This window comes from Cnephaeus nilssonii (genome assembly GCF_951640355.1).
Source record: "Cnephaeus nilssonii genome assembly, chromosome: 12".
NCBI classification, from domain to species: domain Eukaryota; kingdom Metazoa; phylum Chordata; class Mammalia; order Chiroptera; family Vespertilionidae; genus Cnephaeus; species Cnephaeus nilssonii.
Genome location: NC_137083.1, coordinates 23,565,923 through 23,588,999, shown reverse-complemented (window position 1 = coordinate 23,588,999; position 23,077 = coordinate 23,565,923). Strand labels below are relative to the sequence as shown.

General features: G+C 40.8%; 1 protein-coding gene across 1 annotated transcript in view; it reads left to right on the top strand.

Moving 5' to 3' along the window:
• Positions 1-23,077, top strand: part of MIOS (meiosis regulator for oocyte development) — a 43,127-nt gene that overhangs the window by 2,606 nt on the left and 17,444 nt on the right. Inside the window, exons 3-6 of the mRNA XM_079785830.1 lie at positions 5,114-6,455; positions 6,783-6,881; positions 16,576-16,830; positions 20,562-20,731. Coding sequence (XP_079641956.1) covers positions 5,162-6,455; positions 6,783-6,881; positions 16,576-16,830; positions 20,562-20,731 — 1,818 coding nt within the window. The 5' untranslated portion in view covers positions 5,114-5,161. The remainder of the gene's footprint in view (positions 1-5,113; positions 6,456-6,782; positions 6,882-16,575; positions 16,831-20,561; positions 20,732-23,077) is intronic.

The window sequence follows — 23,077 nt, the reverse complement described above, 5'->3', positions numbered from 1 at the left end:
GGGCTCCTGCCCATCATTGGAACAGTTATAACAGTGGGCACTTTGCTCTTGGCTGGAGCCAGCTTCTCAGAGGTAATGGGTGGAAAGATGAGGAGATTGGTAAAACTTGGAGATAGCAGTGATAAGTATCAGAGGGAGCATTTAACAAGTACATTCATTTAACAATTAAGTATCTAGTAAGGGCCTAATTCTGTGCTGGGTACTAGAGGTACAAATGGAGAGCAGAAGATATTTACCTGCTCTTATCCTATATAATAAACGCCCAGCAACCGAATGGCTGAAGGACCAGAATGACTGGTCGACCAGTCGTTATGACATGCACTGACCACCAGGGGCAGACGCTCAATGCAGGAGCTACCCCCTGGTGGTCAGTGCCCTCTCACAGTGGGAGTGCCACTTGGCTGACTGGGATGAGCAGCGCTCCCACCGCAAGCCGATCCCCACAGGCCATGCCCCCACCACTGCACGAATCCCATGCACCAGGCCTCTAGTGGAGTTTATAATCTAGTAGAAGAGTCACAGGGGATGATATAAAGGGAAGGAATACTGTTCAATGAAAGTATTTATCTAAGAAACCTGATGTTGACTGTGGAGGGATAGTGGATGGATGATGTCAAGCTTGAGCAGGTGTTAATTTGGCCAAGAAGGGAAGGAAGAATGGAGGGGCTTGCCTGGCTGGCATGGCTCAGTGGTTGAGCGTCGACTGATGGACCAGGAGGTCACGGATTGATTCCCGGTCAGGGCACATGCCCAGGTTGCAGGCTTGATCCCCAGTAGGGGGCGTGCTGGAGGCAGCAGATCAATGATTCTCTCTCATCATTGATGTTTCTCTCTCCCTCTCCCTTCCTCCTGAAATCAATAAAAATATATTAAAAAAAAAAAAGAATGAAGGGACTGTTTACATTCTAGAAAGACCATGTAGCTAGAACATTCAAGGAGAATGGTGTACATTGAGGCTGGAGCAGTAGATAGAGGTCAAAGCATGTGAGGTTTTAAAAGTTATGTTGAATATTTGGAGTTCTAGTAAGAGCATTTAGAAACCATTATAGGGTTTTAAGCAGGGGTTGGATAACCTGCTTAAGTTTGTATTTTTAAAAGATCACTGTGATACTGTGATAAAGATGAATTTCATGAAAGCTGGAGTAGAAAGGTGAATAAAACAATTGCTGGACCAACACCACAAGCTAGATATTGTTGTGTACCTTAATTTCTTATGGGGTCAGTCTGCAGAGCTTTGGCACTCAGCAGCTGAGTGGAGGAGAGAGGACAGTAATAATTGGGTTGATCTAGGGTTGAGAAAGCAAACTCAAACTGGCATGGAAGTGAAGAAATTGAGGATGGTGATAGGAATGTAATTGAAATGATTGATCTTGGGCTTCAGAGCTGTTAAGGAAGGAAATAAGCCAACATAGAAATTCTCAAAGGTTTTTTTCCCAGTCATCTAAATTTTAAGTCTATTGAAATTCTAGACTGATAATTTCTGACTGAAACTTTTAAAAGATCAAAAAGCAATGCAAGTATGTTTAAGTTGAATTTATTTAGTATATCTTTATTAGGAGTCTGTGGCAGGCTCTATATCTAGAGATATGAATGAACCGTACCTTCACCCTTTAAGAACTGACCTGATTGTAAAGATACCAATTGTCATGAAGATTATAAGTACCTTTCTTCATTTTTAATCCAGACTATAATTTGTTATAGCCAGATTTGGTAGGAAACAGACATTTACATTTTTGTAAGTAGCTTTTATTACTAAACTATTATTTTAACACTAGAAGCCCAGTGCATGATTTAATCATGCACGTGTAAGCTGTCTGTCCGCTGGTCAGCAGCTCCGAAGTCCCTGGGCCACTAGGGCAAGGTGGGGCGGGGGCGTGGTCCTCCTGTGGTCAGAGCCCAGGCCGGGGTCTTGCCTTTGCCTCCCACCCAGGAAGGCTGGGGCCGCCGCCACGTGCTCCTGCGGCCCAACTGCCGCCAGACTCCTCCCCGGGAGCCGCGCCGCCCGCCCACCGCCCGCCGCCTCCAAACCTCCAAAACGCTGCCTCGGCTCACTGCCCCAGAGGCCTGTCTGTACCGCAGCACAGCCATGGCGCAGACGCTGAGCTCGCGTCGCTGCTGGCAACGCGAGCTCAGCGTCCTGCCGGCCCAATCACCACCCCAGCCACCCCGAGTCCCGCCCCCTGTGTCACCCGCTGGCCCAATCATGGGCGTAGCGGAGTGATGGTAATTTAAATATTACCTTTTTATTATGTAAGATAGCTATTTTTAGTTTGTGCTTAAGAAGCTAGGATATCTTTTTAAAAATCTCATTTTGATAAAGCTTATAGAATTGAAAACTGAAAATGCCTCTAGTGATTACTTAATTCAGTTTCCCAAAGTGCAATTTGTGTACCACTGGTCATAAACAGGATGATTTTAGGTAAAACACAGTCAAGTATTTTTTAATTTTTTAAGAATAGTTTAGCCCTAGCCGGTTTGGCTCAGTGGACAGAGTGTCAGCCTTTGGACTGAAGGGTCCTGAGTTCGATTCCGGTCAAGGGCACATGCTTGGGTTGCAGACTCAGTCCCCAGTAGGGGGCCTGCAGGAGGCAGCTGATCAATGATTCTCTCTCATCATTGATGTTTCTCTCTCTCTCTCTCCCTTTTCCTTTCTCTCTGAAATCAATAAAAATATATTAAAAGATTTTAAAAAAAGAATAGCTTATTGATTTTTAGAGAGAGAGGGAGAGAGAAAGAAACATTGGTGTGAGAGCACAACATTGATTGGCTGCCTCTTGCATGCCCTCTATCAAGAATTGAGCCACAACCCAGACATGTGCCCGTGACCAAGAATTGAACCTGCAATTGCTGGTGCACAGACAATGCCCAAACCATTTAGCACACTTGCTAGGTATTTTTAATAGTTATATGTTTATTTTAATGTATGTTAGGAAAAATATACTTAGCAGTATCATACCTATAATTCATAAACCTTATGATGAGGTTAAAATCAATTTTCAGATTTTAAAATGAGCCAATTTAAAGAAAACTATTAAATAACCACACAGGTGGTACATGAATGACTAAAGTTTGAGAAACCCTAATCTAAACCAACTCTTATTGTATAGGTGAGAAAACAAAAGGACCCAGACACAAAGTCCTTTCTAAGGCTTATAGCTAATATACTAGTACATATGTTAGAGCTAGGAATAGAACTCAATTCTTCTTAATGCATTCCAGTGTTTATTCTGCAGTAGGGCTGCTTCTTATTGTTGAAAGTTGAGGAAGAGACCTCTGTCTTACTAGTGGCATTGCATTTTAAATCTGCATTATGGTGGCCACATATGGCTATTTATATTAAAAGTAGAGGCCCGGTGCACGGATTTGTGCACCAGTGGGCTCCCTCGGCCTGGCCTGTGCCCTCTTGCAATCTGGGACCCCTGGAGGGGTGTTGGAGAGCCGGTTTTGGTCCGATCCCCTCCCCCCTTCCCTCTGAGATTCATCAGTCTGTTCCATGTTTCCATGCCTGTGGTTTCTGCTCCTGCGTTGAGAGTCTGCATCCTGGTTCTCAGTGCACGTCATAGCTACTGGACAGTCAGCTGGTCGCTTAGGCTTTTATATATATAGATTAATTAAAATTACATAAAATTTAAAATTTATACTAGTCATATTTCTTGGGCTCAGTGGCTCACATGTAGCTAGTAGCTACCATGTTGAACAGTGCAGATTTAGAACATTTCTATCATTACAGAAAGTACAAATGGATAGTACTGATCTAAACATGATTCATAATGCCTTAAAATATTACCCCCTTCAAATAGGTGATACTTACTAATTTTCTCACCACACTGAAGTTATTTTAACCTTGAGGTTAAATTGAAGGTACTAGTAACAGTGAAATTAAGATAATTGATCTTGGGAAATAAAGCCAGAATGGAGTTATCAGATTTTTACCAGTCATCTTATTGGAGGAAGTTCTTTTTTTCCCCTTTTTATCATTAAACTAGAGGCCTGGTGCATGAAATTTGTGCCCAGCCTGCACCATCTCCAATCTGGGACCCCTTGAGGGATGTCCAACCATCCGTTTAGGCCTGATCCCGATGGGCCTAAATGAGCAGTTGGACATCCCTCTCACAATCCAGGATTGCTGGCTCCCAACCACTTGCCTGCCTGCCTTCCTGATTGCCCCTGACTGCTTCTGCCTGCCAGCCTGATCACCCCCTAACCACTCTCCTGCCAGCCTGATCAACACATAACTGCTCCCCGGCCGGCCCAATTGCCCCTAACTGCCCTCCCCTGCCAGTCTGGTCACCCCTAACTGTCCTCCCCTGCAGGCCTGGTCGACCCCAACTGCCCTCCCCTGCAGGCCTGGTCACCCCCAACTGCCCTCCCCTGCAGGCCTGGTCACCCCCAACTGCCCTCCCCTGCAGGCCTGGTCACCCCCAACTGCCCTCCCCTGCAGGCCTGGTCACCCCCAACTGCCCTCCCCTGCAGGCCTGGTCTCCCCCAACTGCCCTCCTCTGCTGGCCCGGGAACCCCTAATTGCCTTCCCTGCTGGCCTGATCGCCCACAACTGCCCTCCCCTGCAGGCCTGGTAACCCCCAACTGCCCTCCCCTGCTGGCCTGGTCTCTCCCAACTGCCCTCCTCTGCTGGCCTGGCCTGATTGCCCACAACTGTCCTCCCCTGCAGGCCTGGGTCCCCCCAACTGCTGGCCTGGTCACCTCTAACTGCTCTCACTGCTTGCCTCATCGCCTACAACTTCCCTCCCTGCAGGCCTGGTCCCCCCCAACTGTCCTCTCCTGCAGGCCTGGGTCCTCCCAACTTCCCTCCTCTGCAGGCCTGGTCACCCCTAACTGCCCACTAACTGCCCACAACTGCCCTCCCCTACAGGCCATCATGTGGTGGCCATCTTATGTCCACATGGGGGCAGCCATCTTGTATCTTGGAGTGGTGGTCAATTTGCATATTACTCTTTTATTAGATAGGATATTATCTTGGATTCATAGCAGATAGAAGAAATATATATACATTGAAAAACAGAGTACCTGTATTAGTATTTCCTGACTTTCTGAATAGTTTATTCAACTTAGAATTATATTTTGTTAACATTTTAAACTTTTCATTTTTAAACAGATATTCAGTGAATGGACCTGACTGGACACTTTGAGCACATCAATAAACATGAGTGGTACCAAACCTGATATATTGTGGGCACCACACCAGGTTGATAGATTTGTTGTATGTGACTCAGAACTGAGCCTTTATCATGTGGAATCTACTGTGAATTCGGAACTCAAAGCTGGATCTTTACGTTTATCTGAAGACTCTGCGGCTACTTTGCTATCAATAAATTCAGATACACCCTATATGAAATGTGTTGCTTGGTATCTCAATTATGATCCTGAATGTCTCCTAGCCGTTGGACAAGCAAATGGTCGAGTTGTACTCACAAGTCTTGGTCAAGATCACAACTCAAAGTTCAGAGATTTGATAGGAAAAGAATTTGTTCCAAAACATGCACGACAATGCAATACTCTTGCATGGAATCCATTGGATAGTAACTGGCTTGCTGCTGGTCTAGATAAGCATAGAGCTGATTTTTCAGTGCTGATTTGGGATATCTGCAGCAAATATACTCCTGATATAGTCCCCATGGAGAAAGTGAGACTTTCAGCAGGTGAAACTGAAACAACATTATTAGTAACAAAACCTCTTTATGAATTAGGACAGAATGATGCTTGTCTCTCTCTTTGTTGGCTTCCACGGGACCAGAAACTTCTCCTTGCTGGTATGCATCGTAACCTAGCCATATTTGATCTTCGGAATACAAGCCAAAAGATGTTTGTAAATACAAAAGCTGTTCAGGGGGTGACAGTAGACCCATACTTCCATGATCGTGTTGCTTCCTTCTATGAAGGTCAGGTTGCAATATGGGATCTTAGGAAATTTGAGAAGCCAGTTTTGACTTTGACTGAGCAACCAAAACCCTTAACAAAAGTTGCATGGTGTCCAACTAGGACTGGTCTGCTTGCCACTTTAACAAGGGATAGTAATATTATTAGATTATATGATATGCAACATACACCCACTCCCATTGGGGATGAAACTGAACCCACAATAATTGAAAGAAGTGTGCAACCTTGTGACAATTACATTGCTTCCTTTGCTTGGCATCCAACAAGTCAAAATCGAATGATAGTTGTAACTCCCAACCGAACAATGTCTGACTTCACTGTTTTTGAAAGGATATCTCTTGCCTGGAGCCCAATTACATCTTTAATGTGGGCTTGTGGTCGTCATTTGTATGAATGTACAGAAGAAGAAAATGATAATTCTTTAGAAAAAGATATAGCAACAAAGATGCGCCTTCGGGCTTTATCAAGGTACGGACTTGATACAGAACAAGTGTGGAGAAACCATATTTTAGCTGGAAATGAAGATCCACAGCTCAAGTCACTCTGGTATACTCTGCACTATATCCTTTGTGTTGTGAATTTTCAGATGAATCAGATAGAAATGTTCTTGAAGTTTGTTGAAAGGTCAGTCTGTAAATATACTGAATGTTTTATATGCAAATACAAGTTATATAATGCTAACATTACAAACTAAAATTGTTTAAAACTAGAACTTGAAATACTGCTTTTGCAGATTGTGTAGGAGGAAGAAAGTATAACTTCATAATAGAGTAGAACCACCTTGTTTGCACTGACGCCTATTATGAATTGGCTTCAAATCAAAATAAATTTAGCTTTGAAATATTTTATTATGTATTATTATTAGTATTTCCTATGCATTTAAATACTCATGAAGCAGTATACAGAAGATATGGACCAGAAATCTCCAGGCAACAAAGGATCATTGGTTTATGCAGGGATTAAATCAATTGTAAAATCATCTTTGGGTAAGAAAATTCTATTTTCTGCAATATGTTCATAATTTTTGTACTTTTATATTTCCCCATTATTTATGTATTTCAGGATAGTATACATAAATACTTTTTTTTTCTCTTTTGGGTTTTGAGTAGATATTTTTGTAAATTGTTGAGTTAAATGCATAATTGTTTTTTATGAAGACCCATTTTGCGGGGTATTACATTAGATTATAGGATCCTGGTTGTTAGAATTTTATTATGGTATTTTGTTTTTATAAAAACTAAATTTCTCATTGAAGAAGCCCCCTTTTTATTTTGTTGCTTACTTTCACTTAGCTATCTAACGGCAAGGTCTATATGTAATTGACACCAAGTAGGGCCTTACTTGAAGGACCCTTACCTGAAATAGTCCTTGCTGATTGAATGAATGTGTGAATTACTATAGGTTTGAAATTGATAAGACTATTGAAGAATAAAGTAAAGAGGACAAAAGAGCCAAACTTACTATTTTTTTTCCACTGATTTCTTTAATGTTTTTATTGGAATTAAGTTGTAGGTTATATATATTACAGTCATCTCCCCAAATGAGGATTTCATATCTAGCTTTTGTTAGCAATCAAATTTGGGCCTAATTCAAGCTGCTAGAAAAGTTCACATTATTTAGTCAGAGTGTTAGCAGAAGTAATAAGTCCAACTTGGATTTTAATACAACTTTCAATACTATACAAATAATACTAAGTAAATGCTATTTTTAATAGTAGGTTAAGTATTTTGATTAAACTTAAGATTTTTAAAAGGACTGTCAACTTTAGTTCAGTCCAACTGGAGTGGCTCAGTTGATTGAGCATTGTCATGTGCGCTGAAAGGTTGCCAGGGAGTTCAGATTGCTGGACAGGCCACGTGCCTGGGTTGTGGGTTTGATCCCTGGATGGGGAGCGAACCGAAGGCAACTAATCACAGTTTCCTCTCACATTGATGCCCTTTTCTCTCTCTCCCTCCCTCCCTCCCTCTTTTTCTCCCTCCCTCCCTCTCACTCACTCACTCTCAGCATGTTCTTGGATGAGGATTAAAAAAACACACACAAAAATTGCTTTAGTTCACATTGATAAAGATACAGTGGACTACTTTTATGACCTATTTCATTTAGGTGTTCTCATTAGCTCTCCACCAAAAAAGTAATTTTTATTATAAATAATAAAATGAGTGAGTTCAATTTAAAACTTCTGTTTTTTATTAATATAAGTAAAAGGACAGATATACTGTATTACCCCTACCAATGAACCTGAATACCATGGTTCATGATTTTAGAATTACTGCAAAGAATTAAACATGGAGTTTATAAAATTTTTAGTATTTTATCTAAAAAGTAGATCAGGCCACATTGCATTCTCAGTTGTTCTGAGGTTTATTATTTTTATTTTATTTATTTTTTAATAAATCTTTATTGTTCAGATTATTACAATTGTTCCTCTTTTTTCCCCCCATAGTTCCCCTCCACCCAGTTCCCACCCCACCTTCTGCCCTTACCCTCCCCCACTGTCCTCATCCATAGGTGTATGATTTTTGTCCAGTCTCTTCCCGCACCCCCCACACCCTTTCCCCCCGAGAATTGTCCACTCCCTTTCTATGCCCCTGATTCTATTATATTCACCAGTTTATTCTGTTCGTCAGATTTTTTATTCACTTGATTTTTAGATTCACTTGTTGATAGATATACATTTGTTCATAATTTTTATCTTTAGCTTTTTCTTCTTCTTCCTCTTCTTAAAGAATACCTTTCAGCATTTCATATAATATTGGTTTGGGGGTGATGAACTCCTTTAGCTTTTTCTTATCTGTGAAGCTCTTTATCTGACCTTCAATTCTGAATGATAGCTTTGCTGGGTAGAGTAATCTTGGTTGTAGGTTCTTGCTATTCATCACTTTGAATATTTCTTGCCACTCCCGTCTGGCCTGCATAGTTTCTGTTGAGAAATCAGCTGACAATCGTATGGATGCTCCCTTGTAGGCTACTAACTCTTTTTCTCTTGCTGCTTTTAATATTCTCTCTGTCTTTTGCTCTTGGCATTTTAATTATGATGTGTCTTGGTGTGGTCCTCTTTGGATTTCTTTTGTTTGGGGTTCTCTGCGCTTCTTGGACTTGTAAGTCTATTTCTTTCACCAGGTGGGGGAAGTTTTCTGTCATTATTTCTTCAAATAGTTTTTCAGTATCTTGCTCTCTCTCTTCTTCTTGCACCCCCATAATTTGGATGTTGGTATGCTTGAAGTTGTCCCAGAGGCTCCTTACACTATCCTCATATTTTTGGATTCTTTTTGCTTTTCCAGTGGATGTTTTTTGCTTCTTTGTATTTCAAATCTTTGACTTGATTCTTGTGATCCTCTAGTCTGCTGTTGGATCTCTGTATATTATTTTTTATTTCGGTCATTGTATGCTTAATTTCTAGTTGGTCCTTTTTCATATCCTCAAGGGTCTCGCTAAATTTATCGGCCTTTTCTAGAAAATTCTTAAAAAACCTAACGGTGGTTTTGAACTCTATATCCAGTCATTTACTTTCCTCCATTTCTTTCATTTGTGACCTGCTTCTTGGTCTCCGCATTTTGGCTGCTTCCCTGAGTTGATAGAGTGGCTTTGTGTGCTAGGTGTTCTATAGGGCCCAGTGGCTCAGCCTCCCCAGTTATCTGAGGTGGACACTCTTGGTGCACCCCTTTGTGGGCCGTGTGCACAGTCTTGTTGTAGTTAAGCCCTGATTGTTGTTGGTATCACTGGGAGGAATTGACCTCCAGGCCAATTGGCTGTGAGGATCAGCTGTGTCTACGATGGGAGAACTTCTGTACTGGAGACACCCTTATGAGACAAGACTTGCTTCAGTGGGGCTTTGGTGCTCACTGAGTCTGCCCCCTCAGTGTGTCCCTTATGGAACTGAGGAGTTGTAATCTGGATGGTCCCACTCTGACCACTGGGTACACTAGCTCTTGGATCTCTAAGGAGGTGCTAATTTAGCCTCTGCCTGAGGCCACCCAGTAGGAGCTACGGAAAGATCTGCAAATTCCTCTTGTTTGTTTGGGGTTTGGAGGTGCCCAGATGAGGCCCAGCTCTGAAGCAATACAAACTACTGTGGGGCCTTGGACCTTCTTTTGGATGTTCTAGGTTTCACTGACTCAGCTGCAGTCTGTTAAGTAAGTTTAGAATTCAAAGGACCAAGGCATTCATATGCAAAAGCCTCTGCACTCAGCTTGGATGGGGCGGAGTCTCAGGGCGGAGCATACAGCAATGGCTTCCCGTCAGCCCTGCCCTAAGAGGCCCCCAGGTCTCAGTGTCCTGAGGTAATCGCTGCAAGCACCTCTGAGAGAAAGCTGCCTTCGAGTTCTGCCCGCTGCCAGACAGTCCAGTTTCTCCCCGTGTGAGTCTGGGTCCCCAGAGTCTCGCCCAGAACTGGAGTTCAGAGCAGTCGGGAGCTTTTGTCTCCCTTCTGCTTGAAAAAGACAGCCGCGTACTCAGTTGCCAGCCCTCTCCGCACGCGCCTCCGTACCTCTGCCTTTACTTCCGCAGCTCCTGTGAGTCTCAGTGTCCTTTTTCTCTTTCCTTCTAGTTGTAGAATTTCCACTCAGCCAGCCTTCTTGTGGTTCTGGATGATGTCCATTTTGTCTTTTAGTTGTAGTTTTGAAATTGTTGTGCGAGGCAGCAGTTCAGGTGTTTACCTATACCACCATCTTGGTTTCTCCCCCCTAAGGTTTATTATTGTTTTTGTTATATTTTGATATGTTTTAGGGAAAACCCAAAAAACTACCTCTGAGGAAAAGCAAGAGGGAAGGTGGAATATCTGTGGTTTTGGTGCAGTAGGGACAAACTGGATATCTTAATTTAAGTCAAGTGGTCTTCACCCAAACTAAAAAAAACTACTGTTGGAAGGATTTTCTCATTGCTAGACCTTTAGCTTTTTGTTTGATTTGGCTTATATGTTTTTCTTTGTACAACCCGAAAGTAATAGGTAGAGAAATGACTGTCAAAGATAGCATTCCTAGGTTTCAATCTTTTATCTGGCCATACTCCGTTCTCTAATGGTATCTGTAATACCTTTGTATTAATAATAAAGTACCATTATGTGTTAATAATTTAACACATAATAATTCTATACATTGAGCTATCTTGTCCACCATAATTAATCAAATTTATTATAACACACAGCTATATTTAAACTTTGGTGGCAAATATATTTAGTGCTTACTATGAATTAGACATCATGCCAATTGCTTTCTCCATGTTACTTTAATTCTTACTACAATATGAGGTAAATTTATTCACTCATTCACCAAATATTTATTACTTGTTCACTGTGTGCTAAGAATTGTTCTAGGAACTGTAGACATAATTATGAACAAGATATCAATTATGGATACGGAACAAGATAGCTAAAATAGGCAGTTGTAACATGAAGAAGAACAGACAATTATATATAGAATTCCTGATCTGATTTGTAGGTATTGAGTTTTCCTGGAGGAGGTAAAGGCAAAGACAAAGTCCAGGCAGGGAGCAGCATATGCCTGAGCCCCAAGGTGAAGGAGCATAGCATATGCAGGTATTGCTGGAACAGAGCATGTGAGAGAAAGTGAAGAAAGAATGGATATTAGAAAAGTAAGCAATGGGTAACTCAGGACTCATGGTAATAATTTAGGGAGATTTATCCTGTAATAAGGGGAAACCAAGGAAACATTTTAAAGAATAGTGGCAATTAGATTGTGTTTTAGAGCTATCACTGTGAGGAATGAATTGAAGAGGATCAAGATTGATAGCAGGGACCTCAGAAAAGCCACAGTAATCAGGAAAGATATGATGGTGTTCTTACCAAAGTTAGTGGCAGAGGAGCTAGAGAAATGTGGATAAATTAGAGATTGGGACACAATTTAATGACTAATTGGATAAAGGGGATGGAGGAGGAAAAGATAATATAGTTAGCTTAGGAAACTGGTTTAATACTGGTATCAGTTAATTATATAGGAATTATATAGGAAGAGCGTATTTGAGAAGAATAAGAATTTTGGAATAAGTTGAATCGAGATAGCTAGATGGAGATATCCGGGGGCAAGAAATTTAGAGTAGGTTGAAGAAGTAAAGTCATCCATTTTACATAATTCAAGAAATTTGACTAGATGAAGAAGGATAAAAATATATACAGTAGTAGTAGTAGCAGCAGGTGAATTTGGGGTCAAAGAGGACTTTTGTATTGCTTTGTTTTTGTTTTGAACATGGGATTAATTTAAGTATGTTTAAATGCTGATGGGAAAAATCCCAAAGAAAGAGGTTGAAGATGAGGAGATAAGGAGGTGAAGAGCAAAATACCTAGGAATGGGTGGGAAAGAGATCCAAAGCTTTAGGTAGGAGTATGTGCACCTTTTCCATATTAGCCAGAGGGAAAGGGGCAAGGTATGCAGTTTGTTTAAGGTTCAATGACAAGAGCTGAGGGCTTTGCTTGTTGAGAAAGAGCAAGAAAGTTGTCTAGAGAAGATGGGGAGAAGAGCAGAGAGAGTTGTCTTGAGAAACATTGGAAGGTTGTGGGGAAATGTTGTTTTACCAGAGGAAAGAATAAAGGACAGTGTGGCAGGAGAATTAAGAGAGCGACTCAATTGTTGACCCTTGGAATCTAGCTTGGATAGAGAGGAAAATGGGAGGAAAAGACTGGTAAGTAAAAATATGAGTGGTCAAGATTGAGTATGAGGTTGAAGTATAGGAAATTAGATTTTCAGAAGACTTTGAGGTTGTGGTTAGACAGTGGCTCTTTGGCCCTGGCCAGATGGCTCAGTTCTTTGGAGCATTGTCCCATGAACTGGAAGGTCACAAGTTCGATTCCTGGTCAGGGCACATACCTAAGTTGCTGTTTTATCCCCAGTCCGGTGCATACAAGAGGCAACGGATCAATGTTTCTCTCTCCCCCTTCCTCTCTTTCTAAAAATCAAATCAATAAAAATATATCCTTGGTTGAGGATAAAAAAAAATTGGCTCTTTTAGAGGACAAACAATTTGGAGAGTGTCCATGAAAGTGGGTAAAGTCTTGGAGGTGTTGACCACTGGAGATAAGGAAGCAAAGGGTCAAAGAGGCTAGTTTACTGGACGGACTAAGTACCGTATTTTCTGGCGTATAAGACAACTGGGCGTATAAGATTTTCCTGGGTTAAAATGTCATCTTATATGCCGGAAAATACGGTAGTCCAATATGTCTAATCCATTATATGTAATTCCATCAATATAGTCCAATATACTGTATTTTCCGGCCTATAAAACGACTTTTTAACCCAGGAAAATCTTATACGCCCAGTCGTCTTATACGCCCAGTCGCCGGAAAGTACAGTATTGAAATCAACAAGTATGACGAGAATGCTTGCTCCGAGGGAATGTCTTGTACAGTCTTGTAGAGCAGTTTTCACAGTGTTCTCAATAGGTATAATTTCTTCCTTTTAAGATAGAAAATTGTGGAATAAATTTTGGTCAGCTTTTCATACAACATTGTGAAAACTGATCTAGAGAACTTATCTATTCAGAATTACTTGAAGGGGTAAAATAGCTAGGATTTAGTGTTTTTAACAACAAAATGTGCTTTAAAACACTGGATAATTTTACTTCTTTGTTTTTATATAGATATAAAAATGTAACATATTAATATCTACAAATAGCAAAGTGTCTTATTGCTGGTATAGTGTTTGAAACAAATTTTTAAAAAATGTTTTTTTAATGTTTAAGTGAACTTGTTTCTCTTGCCACCATCAATAAAATGTTGATTCTCTTATTCATATATATGGCAATCTCAAATTTGGGGGATAGAATTTCATCATTTAGAATTGCGTAACATGCATAAATAGATTTTAATTTTTTCAGTGAGATGTTAAAATCATATATTTGAAATTCATTTTTAAAAAGTTCACATACAAACTTATTTCCTTCAGTAATAAAGTTCATATTTGTTTATTGGATATTAAATCCACACATGTTAAAAATCATAAAATGACTATATACTTAAAAATCCACAATAGCCGAGGCCGGTTTGGCTCAGTGGATAGAGCGTCGGCCTGTGGACTCAAGGGTCCCAGGTTTGATTCCGGTCAAGGGCATGTACCTTGGTTGCGGGCACATCCCCAGTGGGGGGTGTGCAAGAGGCAGCTGATCGATGTTTCTCTCTCATCGATGTTTCTAACTCTCTATCCCTCTCTCTTCCTCTCTGTAAAAAATCAATAAAATATATTTAAAAAAAAAATCCACAATAATATCACATTGCTTATTTGATAACCCTAATTACTTATAGCATAGTTATCAAGCAGTAAGAACATCTTTGAGCAGCCAAAATACATGACACACTTTTCCACCTTCTAGCAGTGAACTCTTTGGATTCATATATATTGATCTCTATTCTATTTCATGACAAAAGTTGTGTAAAAGATGAACTCTAAGAAATTGAGAAATCATTTGAAAAATAAATGGCTGCTTTTTGTTTACCTGTTTTTAAAATTGTTATTTTACCATTTATTAAATAATATCAGCATTTAATCCAAAATTTATAGGGGCAATCCTATCTAATAAAAGAGTAATATGCAAATTGACCATCACTCCAACACACAAGATGTCTGCCCCCATGTGGTCAAAGATGGCTGCCCCCATGTGGACACAAGATGGCCACCACAAGATGGCCAGCAGGGGAGGGCAGTTGGGAGGGACCAGGCCAGCAAGGGAGGGCAATTGTAGGCAATCAGGCCAGGAGGGGAGAGTAGTTGGGGGCGATCAAGCTTGCAGGGGAGGGAAGTTAGGGGTGACCAGGCCAGCAGAGGAGAGAAGTTGGGGGCGACCCGGCCTGCAGGGAAGGGCAGTTGGGGGGACCCAGGCCTGCAGGGGAGAGCAGTTGGGAGGGACCAGGCCTGCAGGGGAGGGCAGTTAGGGGTGACCATGCCTGCAGGGGAGGGCAGTTAGGGGCAATCAGGCTGGCAGGGGAGCAGTTTGGCATCAGTCAGGCTGGCAGGGGAGTGTTTAGGGGGTGATCAGGCTGGCAGGCAGAAGTGGTTAGGAGCAATCAGGAAGGCAGGCAGGCGAGTGGTTGGGAGCCAGCAGTCTTGGATAGGATCGGGCCTAAACGGGCAGTCAGACATCCCTCAAGGGGTCCCAGATTGGAGAGGGTGCAGGCTGGGCTGAGGGACACCCCCCCCATGCACAAATTTCATGCACCAGGCCTCTAGTATAAAAATAAATACCTTAGTACATCTGCAGTTTGTTTTACCTGAAATTTAATGACTACATTCTATCTAAACAATATAAATTTGGAAAAATAACTTATTTTATTTAATTATTCAAAGTTTCTTATAGTTCTTAAAATTTCACTTTTTAAAGCTAAAAGTGATTTTTTGTCTCAAATGACTTCCATCATTGTTGCTAATAGAGCAGAATGCTTTCCTCATTTTGATGGGCAGGAATTCTCTTTTCAGAACTCTTCTTTAGTCTAACTCCTTGACCTATACTGACAACAGTTTCCAATAGTAAGGTTAAAAATAAGTAATTTCAAGTGTATTTGTTAACTATTTTTAAATTTCAAAAATTTTACAAATGGCTCATCTTGAGACTTCTTCATGAAGTTTGGTGGTAAAACTTTCTAGAACATTGAAGAATATGAGTTGCAATTAATAGAGTCCTTAAATATTCTATTCATTTGTTTAACCTTTATTTGGTACCAAGTATCATAGGATTAACAACCTTGATTGTGATCTAAATAGTGCTACAAGAATTTATTTAGATTTCTTATGAAAAGAGAATGAGAATATAAAGTCTTCTGATTTAAAGGGAAGAAGGACTTCAAATCGTTCTTATCGTATTTTAGCTTTAGTACTTACCTTAAGCTCCCAAAATATTTTGATGTTTATAATCTCATTTTTCCATCTCTATGTATATATGTATATATACAGAGAGAGAGAGAGAGAGAGAGAGAGAGAGAGAGAGAGAGAGAGAAACCAGGGGAGGAGGGATAGATAGTGAGCTTCTGTTGGAACTCAAGCACCAGGGATACCTTTCAAATAAAGCAGACAAGATGCCTGCTCTTTGGGAGCTCTTGTTCTAATAAGAAAAAAGACTAAAAAATGAAATTTTTTTATAAAGGGGAGAGCTTATGTTAGTGCTAGAGAAAACAGTGGTAAGTAAGGTAATAGCAGATGGCACCCTCTTTTACATTACTTGGCCAGGGAGGCTTCTCTGAAGCAGTGACTCAGCTTAGACTATCAAGCGATGACTGTTATTCCTAAAGCTCTTTTTGATAATTCAAGATGCTGTTGTACTTAGCAATATGTAAAGTATGTTTTCTTTGTGACATATTTTATATTTATGCTATCATCAAATTAAGGCTGAGAAATTGAATGTTCAGAATCTGATGTTGAAATATTTATCTGTAAAACTGACTTATTTTCCAAATATATTTCAAGAAAGAAAAAAACCACAAAAATCTCATAAATAGACAACAATATGGTTATTAACAGAGGGAAATGAGAGCAGGGGAGGCAAAAGTGGGTGGAAAGGGGGTATAAATGGTGTTGGAAAGAGACATGACATGGCGTGGTGAACACACAATGCAATATGCAGGTAATGTATTATAGAATAGAACACCTTAAACCTATGTAATTTTATTAACCAATGTAACCTCAATAAATTTACTAAAAATAATAAATAATAAAGCAATTAATATAAAAATGTTTCTCGTTTTAGGAATGGTGGAAAACACCAGGCATAATTGGAGTGGATTGGATAAGCAAACTGATATACAGAATTTAAATGAAGAAAGAATCTTAGCTTTACAGCTTTGTGGATGGATTAAGAAAGGAACAGATGTAGATGTAGGGCCATTTTTGAACTCCCTGGTTCAAGAAGGGGAATGGGAGAGAGCCGCTGCTGTGGCACTGTTCAACTTGGATATTCGACGAGCAATCCAAATCCTGAATGAAGGGGCATCTTCAGAAAAAGGTATTGGGTTATATTCTACGGTATTTGCAGTTCATAGATTCCTTTAAAAAAAAAAATGCTGACAACTTTCAAAAAAACTAATCAGTTAATATTTTCATGTAAATTTTTTTGAAAGAGAAATTAGCACAGTACTGTATCTATAAATATTAGCTCTTCCCTTTTATTTATGCCTTGGTTTAAGTCTGTAAAAAAGAAAATGTGTCTAAATTGTTCTTTTAAGGAATGCTCAAATGTGTCCATTTTCAAAGATTTTTCTTTAAAAAATAGCTCATTTTTTTTAATGTATTTTCTTGGAGATTAGGACTACTTTAGTTTGCAAGCATTTTTATGGTGAACATTTGAGTGTATTTTATTTTATACTAGAGGCCCAGTGCACAGATTTGTGCACTGGTGGGGTCCCTCAGCCTGGCCTGTGCCCTCTTGCAATCTGGGACCCCTCGGAGGATGTAGTAGTGTGCAAAGTGGCAGGCAGCCGGGGAGGAGCTCGAGTCCAGGCTGGGCTCTGCGCCGCTCCCACTCATCCCTGCCCTGCTGCACCTGCTGCCACTTGGTAGCACTGCTGTGGAGGCGGGAGAGGCTAGCACCGCTGCAGCTGTGCTCACCAGCCGTGAGCCTGGTGTCTGGCGCCCGTTGATCAGCTGAGCAGCACTCATGCTTTGGGGGCACACTGACCACCAGGGGGCAGCTCCTGCATTGAGCGTCTGCCCCTTGGTGGTCAGTGTGTGTCATAACAACCAGCTGGTTGTCCGGTTGTTTTTAGAGAGGAAGAGAGACAATCAGACATTAATTTATTGTTCAACTTATTTATGCATTCATTGGTTGATTCTTGTATGTGCCCAGCACAGGGATTGAACCCACAGCCTTGGTATGTCAGCACAACACTAACTAACTGAGCTACCCAACTAGGGTCCAAAAATTCAGTTGTTTTCTTACCAGTTTTCATATCACTTGAAAATACCTAGGATGTATAGAGCTACTGATTTTTAATATATTTGGCAAATTATTTCTGAGTAGTCAGGAAACTTAATTCCTATTTTCTGGTCCACTTAGAAACTATTACAATTTTATTGTACCATAGAGAAAAACATGAAATTAACTGGAATATATTTACTTGCACACTAAAAGTTGAAAAAGCTAATGTTTTGTTCAGATTGGCATCTATTTCTTCATTTTTGTTGCAAGTCTTTCCATTTGAGTTTGCAATAGAAGACATGTGATGCTCTGGCCAGGTAGCTCGATTGGTTTAAGTATCATCCTTACACACCAAGGTTGCAGGTTCAATCCCTGGTCGGGGCACATGCAAAAAGTAACCAATGAGTGCATGAGTAAGTGGAACAATAAATCATGTTTCTTTCTATCTTTCTCCTCTCTAAATCAGTCAGTCAGTCAATAAAAAAAAGACATGGTGATGGGGAAAACAATTGATATTTAAGGCCATTTCTAATTAGAATTTTGCTGTGATCTGAGAACATGATACTTTCCTATCATGTAGAATATTGGTAGATTTGAACACTCCTACTACCAGTAGGGGAAAATTATCTTTCTAGTGATTTTAATATTTTGGTTAAGAACTAAAGGAAAGATTTCTCTGAGTCCAATATTCCTTTCCATTTGGAAATAATTTGTTCTAAGCAGGATTCAGAGAAGATATTCCTTCTTTTTTTTGTATTAATTATTAAAGACTTTAAATAGTAGGCAGAGAGCAAGCACAAAGTATTTGGGGAAAGTGTTTATAGAAATTAAGAACAAGGCTATTAAGGACATAAGGTGGGAAATCCTGTTTTATTTGAAAAAGAAAGAAAATGATTAGGATCAGAAAACAAGAAAACTGCTATGATAAATGTAAAAATACTAAAGAGTAAAAGTTAAAGGTCAATTTAGTTTTCTCTTTTGATGCTAAACTTTTTAGAAGCCTAGACAGCCATAGTGTTGACTTCTAGGTTAGCAGCTTATCAACAGCCACATAAGCTTCTAAGAATAAAAGTTTAAAATAGTATTTGTAACAAATACTTTTTTCAAATGTGATAATACTAATAGTTTTGCCCTAGAAAATTTAAAAGTATAATCCTACCTAATAAAAGAGTGATATGCAAATTGACCCTAACTCCGCTACACCCACAAGCCACGACCACCAGCCAATCAGGAGCAAATATGCAAATAAACCCAACCAAGATGACTACAGCCACAGAGAGCAGGAGGGAGGCTGGGGTTTCCCTGGCAACAGAGGAAGCCAAGCTTTCCGCCTGCCCTTGCTGGCCTAAGCCTCCACTCAAGGCTATAAAGTTTCAATTAAGAAGGTAAACAAATCCAAACAGAAATGGCGGCAGCTACGGAGCTAGAAAGAGCAGGAGGCAAGGGTTGCCCCGGCAATGGAGGAAGCAAAGCTTCTGCAGCCCTGGCTGGCCTAGGCGTCTGCTCCAGGCTACAAAGTTTCAATTATAGATATACATAAATTCCAACAGAAATGGCTGCCACCACAGAGCAAGCAAGAGGCTTGGCTCCACTTCAGGCTACAAAGTTTCAATTGTAGAAGATACATAAATCCCAGATACCAGGTCCTCTGCTTGAGTCACCAGGGGGCATGGCTGCCCTGGAAACCACCACAGGCCCCTCACCCAGGCCGTCCCACACCCCAAGGGAACCCCCACCCTGATCCGGGATATCCTTCAGGGCAAACCAGCTGGCCCCCACCCATGCACCAAGCCTCTATCCTATCTAATAAAAGAGTAATATGCAGATTGACCATCACTCCAACACACAAGATGGCTGCCCCCATGTGGTCAAAGATCCTGCCCCTATGTGGACACAAGATGGCCGGCACAAGATGGCCAGCAGGGGAGGGCAGTTGGGAGGGACCAGGCCTTCAAGGGAGGGCAGTTGGAGGCAATCAAGCCCGCAGGGAGGGCAGTTAGGGGTGACCAGGCTGGCAGAGGAGGGAGGTTGTCGGGTAACCGAGCCTGCAGGGAAGGGCAGTTGGGTGGGACCCAGGCTTGCAGGGGAGAGCAGTTGAGGGGGACCAGGCCTGCAGGGGAGGGCAGTTAGGGGTGATCAGGCCTGAAGGGGAGGGCAGTTAGGGGCAGACACGCTGGCAGGGGAGCAGTTAGGCATCAATCAGGCTGGCAGGGGAGTGGTTAGGGGGTGATCAGGCTGGCAGGCAGAAGCAGTTAGGGGCAATCAGGAAGGCAGGCAGGCGAACAGTTGGGAGCCAGCAGTCCTGGATTGTGAGAGGGATGTCCGACTGCCCGTTTAGGCCCGATCCTGGTGGGATCGGGCCTAAACGGGCAGTCGGACATCCCTCGAGGGGTCCCTGATTGGAGAGGGTGCAGGCTGGCCTGAGGGACACCCCCACCCCTGCCGTGCACAAATTTTGTGCACCAGGCCTCTAGTATTATAATAAGTATGCTGAAATATTGGTTTTTATTACCTTGTAGTTAAAACATACACAAATATATGCATTATGTATTTAGGAATAGGAGAACAAAATTATTTTGAAAATTAAAGTCCCAAGATATAGTAATATTTACTATCAAAAAGTTTTATAAGAATGGAAATTTTTACTTGTGGTCCTTTTCAAATTTTCCAGCCTGAATCAAAACTCATATTCTAGTGAGCTTATTTTTTTGCATATAAAATTCTATCTCTGATCTTTATTTGTTTATGATTTAAGAACTAAAAGAAGGCTGTATTAAGCTTTTGATCACTTTGATTAGCTGGCTGTTTTTAATATGCAGGTGATCTGAATCTCAATGTGGTAGCGATGGCTTTATCAGGTTATACTGATGAGAAGAACTCCCTTTGGAGAGAAATGTGCAGCACTCTACGATTACAATTAAACAACCCATATCTGTGTGTCATGTTTGCATTTCTGACAAGTGAAGCAGGATCTTATGATGGAGTATTGGTAAGCTGATTTCTGTTTCATCAGGCCCTCTTTTTAAGATAGGAGTTTTTATCTAGCTTGTTAAAATTTTCAAATGTATGTTGCATAAAAATATTGTTACAGTTTGATGCATTTTCTATTATTCAAAATAAATTATCTTAAACATCTTTGGAGCAGCTATTCATGAATGTGACTGCCAACCTAGAGTTAGCTGATAGCAAACTGAACTTGATTTTTAAAATAATTTTAGTAATATAATTTGCAGACATAGAAGGAATAGAATTTTATCCTTTAGCTTAAGAACTGAGTTCCAGAACTCTACAACTATGTAAAAGCATAAATTTTATTTTGAAATATTTTTAAAAGTGTGTGCATGTTTCTTATTTTTGTTAAGTGAACCAACACATGATCAACACATGATCAGGATGACCACATCATATCTGACTTAGTATTTATCATTCTCAGATATGTTCTAGTTTAGAAGATAAATTATATGACACACTACTTATAGTGGCTATTTCATTTTTTCATTATTTGGTCTTTTCATTGCTATTTTTTTTCTCTTCTGCTTTAACCACCTATGACCACAATAACCACATATGTTCTTTTTTTAAAACATTATTCTTCAGATTATTACAGTTGTTCCTCTTTATTCCCCCCATAGCTCCCCTCCACCCGGTTCCCACCCCACCCTCTGCCCTTACCCCCCTCCACCACTGTCCTCATCCATAGGTGTATGATTTTTGTCCAGTCTCTTCCTGCATCCCCCACACCCTTTCCCCCCGAGAATTGTCAGTCCACTTCCTTTCTATGCCCCTGATTCTATTATATTCACCAGTTTATTCTATTCATCAGATTTTTTATTCACTTGTTGATAGATATGCATTTGTTGTTCATAATTTTTATCTTTAGCTTTTTCTTCTTCTTCCTCTTCTTAACCCTTTGCACTCGCTTGCTTTTTTCTCGATTCCTTTATTCTAATGCTAACCATGTAGAGTCACACTCGACATCCGAGTGCAAAAGGTTAAAGAATACCTTTCAGCATTTCATATAATACTGGTTTGGGGGTGATGAACTCCTTTAGCTTTTTCTTATCTGTGAAGCTCTTTATCTGACCTTCAATTCTGAATGATAGCTTTGCTGGGTAGAGTAATCTTGGTTGTAGGTTCTTGCTATTCATCACTTTGAATATTTCTTGCCACTCCCGTCTGGCCTGCATAGTTTCTGTTGAGAAATCAGCTGACAATCATATGGATGCTCCCTTGTAGGCTACTAACTCTTTTTCTCTTGCTGCTTTTAATATTCTCTCTGTCTTTTGCTCTTGGTGTGGTCCTCTTTGGATTCCTTTTGTTTGGAGTTCTCTGCGCTTCCTGGACTTGTAAGTCTATTTCTTTCACCAGGTGGGGGAAGTTTTCTGTTATTATTTCTTCAAATAGGTTTTCAGTATCTTGCTCTCTCTCTTCTTCTGGCACCCCCATAATTCATATGTTGGTACACTTGAAGTTGTCCCAGAGGCTCCTTACACTATCTTCATATTTTTGGATTATTTTTTTCTTTTTGCTTTTCTGGTTGAGTGTTTTTTGCTTCTTTGTATTTCAAATCTTTGACTTGATTCTTGTGATCCTCTAGTCTGCTGTTGGATCTCTGTATATTATTTTTTATTTCGGTCATTGTATGCTTAATTTCTAGTTGGTCCTTTTTCATATCCTCAAGGGTCTCGCTAAATTTATCGGCCTTTTCTAGAAAATTCTTGAAAAACCTTATAACGGTGGTTTTGAACTCTATATCTAGTCATTTGCTTTCCTCCATTTCTTTCATTTGTGACCTGCTTCTTTGTCTCTGCATTTTGGCTGCTTCCCTGAGTTGATAGAGTGGCTTTGTATGCTAGGTGTCCTATAGGGCCCAGTGGCTCAGCCTCCCCAGTTACCTGAGGTGGACACTCTTGGTGCACCCCTTTGTGGGCTGTGTGCACAGTCTTGTTGTAATTAAGCCTTGATTGTTGTTTGTATCACTGGGAGGAATTGACCTCCAGGCCAATTGGCTGTGAGGATTAGCTGTGTCTATGCTGGGAGAACTTCTGTGCTGGAGACACCCTTATGAGACAAGACTTGCAAAAGTCTCTGTGCTCAGCTTGGATGGGGCAGAGTCTCAGGGCGGAGCAGACAATAATGGTTTCCCGTCAGCCCTGCCCTAATAGGCCCCTGTGTCTTAGTGTCCCGCGGTAATTGCTGCAAGCACCTCAGAGAAAGCTGCCCTCGATTTTCGCCCGCTGCCAGACAGACCAGTTTCTCCCCGAATGAGTCTGGGTCCCCAGAATCTTGCCCGGAACTGAAGTTCAGCACAGTTGGGAGCTTTTGTGTCCTTTCA